General features: G+C 32.1%; 1 protein-coding gene across 1 annotated transcript in view; it reads left to right on the top strand.

Annotated features, from left to right (window-relative positions):
• LOC107725175 (netrin receptor UNC5C-like) overlaps positions 1-6262 on the top strand; it is a 115781-nt gene that overhangs the window by 25616 nt on the left and 83903 nt on the right. Inside the window, exon 5 of the mRNA XM_016534347.1 lies at positions 4491-4594. Within this exon, the coding sequence (XP_016389833.1) occupies positions 4491-4594 (104 nt within the window). The remainder of the gene's footprint in view (positions 1-4490; positions 4595-6262) is intronic.

Genomic DNA, 6262 nt, shown 5'->3' with positions numbered 1-6262 from the left:
GTGTGTGTGTGTGTGTGTGTGTGTTTAATGGTGGTGATGGGTTCATACTGATCACGAGTGCAACACTTTTTTGAAGGTTTGTTTGGATTATGATGAATGCTTGAATCTACAGATCGGTATGAGCGCAGGTCTGCATCAGAAAGTTCATGCTATTTTGCATTGTAGAGATTGTTATTTATGTTATATTTTATAATTATAAGACAAGCCACATTCATAGTCATACGCTCATCTGTGATTGCATGTTATTTGAATTCTGGATTATTATTAATTATTTGCTGAAACTGTACATCTTATAGTTACTGTAGGCTGATAAATGATTTTTAGTTTAGATGTTATATTTGATTAGTGACTAAATATTTTATATTTGATATATTATTAATTTATATTTTATATAATATTAATTTATGTAATTTAATTTATAAATAATTATTTTTAAAGAATTTTATATAATATAATTTATTTTATATGTGATATTTTATAATATATTTATTTTAATTTACATTAATTTATTTTATATATTGTTAGTTTTGTGACTTGGATAGTGATAAATGTTATATTTGTTATATACATGTTTTTTTTTTTTTAATTCATATGTTATAATTTTAGGAGCTATATATAGTGAATATGTTTATTTTATATATTGTTAGTTTTGTGACTTGGATAGTGATAAATGTTATATTTGTTATATACATGTTTTTTTTTTTTTAATTCATATGTTATCATTTTAGGAGCTATATATAGTGAATATGTCTTACATTTGATTAGTTTAGTGACTTTGAATATTTTATATAATATTAGTTTAGAGTATAGTTATATATGTTTTATTTGATTACTGGCTATTTTATATTTTATTCGTTTTGTGTCTGTATATAGTGATCAATGTTATATTTGATTAGTGTAGTGACTTGAACAATGTTATATTTGATATAGTTTTAGTTTAGAAACTTATATTTGATTAGTTTATTGACTTTAAATATTTTACATTTTAAGTAATATTAGTTTAGAAACGTCTCAGTTACGTATGGTAACGTCTCTAGGTTACGTATGCAACCATGGTTCCCCGAGGGAACGAGACGCTGCGTCGAGATTCGCTTTGGGAACGCCCCTGCGTGACCGCGTTCTGAAGCACGTGTAAAATCAGTCCAATGGAGCAGCGAGACGTCACGAGCAGGGTGACGTGAGCGCTGTTCCCTTGGTCAGGGAGTAGAACAACTGGCAGTGAGAGGTTTCTGGAGAGGCAAACACGAGCCGGACGAGAGACCACGCCGTAACCTTCGTCGCTCGTAGTGCAAGGTCCATCATGGTGTGGAGTTCTCTGAGACTAGCTGCACCACCGTCGAGGGTGGTGAGGGAGGAGGAACCAGCAGATCGTTTTCAGGCAGTAAAAGGTGCCGTCCACGACCTGGTGAGTCAATGTGCATTGGCTCGTTTAGTTTACACTTGAAGTAGATTGGTCTCTCTAAGCGAGATCCCAATTTGTCGGTCATCCGAGGTGACGTCGAGAGTGACCGACTGAAAGGGAACTGTATATACTGATATATGTGATATTTGATTAGTTTAGTGACTTTAAATATTTTATATATTATTAGTTTAGGGACCGTATGTAGTGATAAATGTTATTTGATTATTTTAGTGACCTAAAATATATATTTTAGATATTAGTTTAGAGATTGGGTATAGTGATAGATGTTATATTCGATTAGTAACCAGATATTTCATATTAGTTTAGGGTCTATGTATGATGACAGACGTTATATTAAATTAGTGACTTAGATTATATTAGATTAGCGACCAGCCTTAAATATGTTTAGTGCTAAATACAATTTATAATTAGTTTGTATTATTTACAGTGTGTAGTGATAAATGTTATATTTGATTAGTTTAGTGACTTTAAATAGCGCTGGACATTATACGTGATGTGTTGAGGGACTGTGGTCAGTTTGTTGCTGAAGTCTAGACATTATAATTATGAATGAAATAGGAGTGCTGTTGTGCAGGTGTGTGTGTGTGTGTGTGTGTGGCTTCAGCTCTGTTCAGGATATTAATGCTGTTTAAGATTTGTTGCTGTAGCAATGTAGAGCACTAAAACTATGAGTTGAATGCATTACCGTACTCGCACACACGGACACACACCTCTTCTGAGATGTGATTTATTTGCCTATTACCTCCATCAGTAATGTGAAGGAAAACAGACATGCACCGTTTGTGTGTGTGTGTGTGTGTGTGTCTGAATGAGCAGAGCAGTAAAATGCTTGACAGGCTGAAGATATTTGCCTTATGCGCTTGTGTGTGTGTGTGTGTGTTTTTTTTATGTCCAGTTGAATGGAGAAATCACAACGCAGACAATTGAAGTTTCAAGGTGAGCAGCAGTTCTGGGTGAAATTAGATAAAAAATATGTTTCTTGATCTCAATATTTTTATAGTGTTTTGACGAGTGGGAATCATCCAATCAACTACAGGCACATCAGCTATTGTTGAGAAGTAGATGTTTAATGTAAGAAGTAAAATCTAGTTAAAAATGGTTAAGGCAAAATGGCCATGTTCTCAATCATTTTTAATAATTTTCAATCATCCAAATTACACATGGGGACAGAACACATGAATGAATTAATGAATTAATGAATGAACGTGACATTTTTGGAGCATTGACACAAATAAATCATTGAATCAGAATTGATTGAACCAATCGCAATGTACAGTTGAAATCTGTCTGTCTCCAAAACTAGGGTAGTAACTGATTAAATGTAACCTGGATTATGTAATCAGATTCCAAAAAATCAAGTACTCGTACATATTACATTTTATAATGCTCATAATCAGATTGCAGTTACTTTTTATGGATTACATGATTACATATTATTCACACAATGGCAGAAAATCATTCATAATTGATCGATTCTCCCAAATTCTTTTTTTTTCTTTTAAATTTTCCTTTCTAAAAATCCTACTGTGTCATACCATTTAGCTTTGACTATGTTCACAATATAGGATGTTCATGTAAATATCAGTGTAAATAAATGCAAATAAATTAGCAAATCGTGCTTCTGAATTTGGGTGAAAAAAGCACCTCTCAAGCAATTAAAAAATTGTATGAAATAAATAATTATGCAAGTTACTAAACAATGGTGATGTATGGCTGTGAAACAGTAACCTTCAGGAATTGTTGATTCTGGAAGTCTGGACAAAAAAAAATTTCAAACCTGGAAGACTTTGTTATTTTCATGTTTATTAATGTTTGTTCATGTAATGCAGGAATTCCCAAACGTTTTTGTCAGTTCATATTTCAATAATTTTACAACCCATTTGCATGTTCACAGTTCTCTGATGTCTGGTAATGGTCACATTGAAATGCAGTTAAACAAATAAAATATTTATATTTTTAGTGTCCAAGCGTTTAAATAATTTATTTTACACTTTCATGATTTAATTAATTATTAGCTTTTTATCAACTCACAAGCCCACTGCTGTTCTTACATTAAGCCCAGTTTGGGAAACCTTGTTTTAATGTAAGATTTAATGCACTTTATAATAAAAAAATTGAAAATATTTTCTTTCTCTTTGCTGTTTATATCAATATGGCATGTTTAGTGGTAAGTGTAAAGCAAGTTAGATAAAAAATAAATAAATAAAAGTATTCAGAATACATTACCTAAAATTTATGTTGATGTGTCGTCCGTGACGGGCTGCCGCATTTATTTTTGTTCTATGTTCGTTTATTTGATAATTAAAGTTTTATGTTTAAATGTTCGCCTTTTCCCGCCTCCTTCTTCCCTGAGCTTTTAACTTTGTTACAAATACGAAATATTATAATACGACATACGTCATAAAATGATCAGTGTATGTGTCACCCGGCACTAGTGAACAGATATGAAGTCTTAACTTCATCACAAACCTCACAAAGCAACAGAGAGAAAGAGGTTTGGTATTCACATATTCACTCCCTCCACAACTATTCACACACATCTCTGCATTTACAATTCACAGGTTCACACGAGAGGTGAGAAAAGGATGTGTTGAAGACGAGATGAGTCTGGCCTTCTGTCCGTTAGACCTCAAGTGTTAGACACCCACTCACACACACACACACAGAGAAACCAACAGGAAAAGCAGATATTTACACCTGCATGTGAACATTATGAGATAATAATGTGAACGAGTAGCACAAATGTTTGCTTTGACCTGAGAATATGGCAGATATGAGCGTCATTCACACATCCTGTGAGCTGTACTCTTCACCTGTGTAAAGAAGCCAATCACACACTGTCAGCTACACAGAAAACATCACAATGAGATGAACCGCAGGGCGATAATGAATTCTGCACTACTTATATAAGTCTTGCTAAATCTGTTATTTTTCCATTTAAACCTGGAAATAAACTGATTTTCAAAATAAAATGACCATGTGAAATGTAAGAAATATTCAGCACTGTTGCTAGGTGACTAATGAAGTATACGTAAATGAGTCGCCTCTCTGTCTCCATTCTCCACAGTCTTGAGGAAGACGTTTGAGCAGGAACCCTTGGGGAAGGAGGTGTCACTCGAACAGGAAGTGCTGCTGCAGTGCCGCCCACCTGAGGGCATACCGCCTGCTGAGGTACAAACTCACACACACACACACACGTACGTCAATACCGTACTGATCAGCTTTGCCTATAGGGATGAATGTCAAGCTCTCTCCTGTGCTGCCAGCTGTCAAACTATTTTTTTATAATTAAATGTACTAATTAACATGTTAAATTGACAGCTCTTATTCATATTAGTAGGGTACAACAGGGCTGAAGGCATATACTTTAAGAAAAATGTGCTTTTCTCTACCCCCATAGTGTATAATTGCAGAAAAGATATTTTTTTATTGAACATTGATGGAGCAACAGATTTTGTGTGAAAATAAATCATAAAAGTGTTTTGTTTTGTTTAAAAATGTTATAAATGTGTAATGGGCAAGATGAGCCTTTTTACCCCACACACACGGTAAAGGGTACAAAGTATTTATACCGATACTTTAGCTAAAGTAACATGTTTTGAATAGTATCTAAGTTCAAAACGATCACTCTACTTTCAAAATAGAAAACTATAAATGTATTATTCAAAATGAAAATGAAAAGTCTGGGACACTTTGCTGTTGTCAGGCTTTGTGGACCATGTTCATCTGTTAATATGATGGGCTAGGCCGTTGGTTATTCTGCGAGAACACCTGTGTGAACTTGAGCAGAACTGACTTCATACATCCATGAAAAATGACCTTGAGAGCAGCTGGTTAAATATCATTGAAAAAGTGGCTCGGAAACAGTGAAGTTTGTTCTGAGAAAAGCTTGCACATCATTTGAATGCAGATTCCACATTTTTTTACATTTTTAAAAAAAAAATTTAATGCAGTAATGTCCGAATACATTTTTGTGCCGCTGTATGTGTGTAGACAAACACACACAGGCAGAGCTTGTTCATATCTTTCTGGAGTGTTAGTTCCACTGAACTCTAAGGTCTCATGAACTGTGTAAAAATAGAGAAGAAGTGTGAAAGTATAATTGGAGGACAGAATAACACACTTACTTGATGGACTGATTTACTGTCTAACAGTTTGGACACATGTTTTGCATGATCTTAAAAAAACCTTTGAATATAAAGGCTTATACTTCACTTTTTAAAATTATTAATTATTAATTATTGTGTAGACAAATATTATTTAAACTGCCTATAAATATATAATTCTATATGTTTTATTAAATGTTATAATTTGTAATTATTCTAAAAATATTTTATAGTTTTAATGATTAAAAAAACAATTAAATGTATTAAAAAACAATAAATGTATTAATTTTGTCATTTTTAATTATTTTAATAATGCACTTTTTTATTACTCTAATGATTAAAAAACAAAATAGGAAGATTTGAACCGGGAAAATAAGGTGTCAAGTTCATATAATAACTATTTTTATAATTAATTTTATTATTTTTAATTATTTAAACTTTTTTATCATTTTAATAATGAAAAAAAAATGCAAAAGGATGAGTTGATTTGGAGAGTACAGGGAAAATTCGCCATTAAATTAATACAATTATAACTTTTATGATTAATTTAGTAATTGTTAGTTGTTTTATTTTTGATATCATTTTAATAATTTTAAAAATGGAAGATGAGTTGAACCAGATAGTACAGGAAAATCAATAATTAAATGAATAAAATTAGTATTTTATAATTTATGATTTTAAATTGTGTGTGTGTGTGTGTGTGTGTATATATATATATATATATATATATATT

The sequence above is a fragment of the Sinocyclocheilus rhinocerous genome, unplaced genomic scaffold, assembly GCF_001515625.1.
Source record: "Sinocyclocheilus rhinocerous isolate Xijiao unplaced genomic scaffold, SAMN03320098_v1.1 scaffold516, whole genome shotgun sequence".
NCBI classification, from domain to species: domain Eukaryota; kingdom Metazoa; phylum Chordata; class Actinopteri; order Cypriniformes; family Cyprinidae; genus Sinocyclocheilus; species Sinocyclocheilus rhinocerous.
Note: the sequence above shows the minus strand (reverse complement) of the source record. Positions and strands in the feature narration are given on the sequence as shown.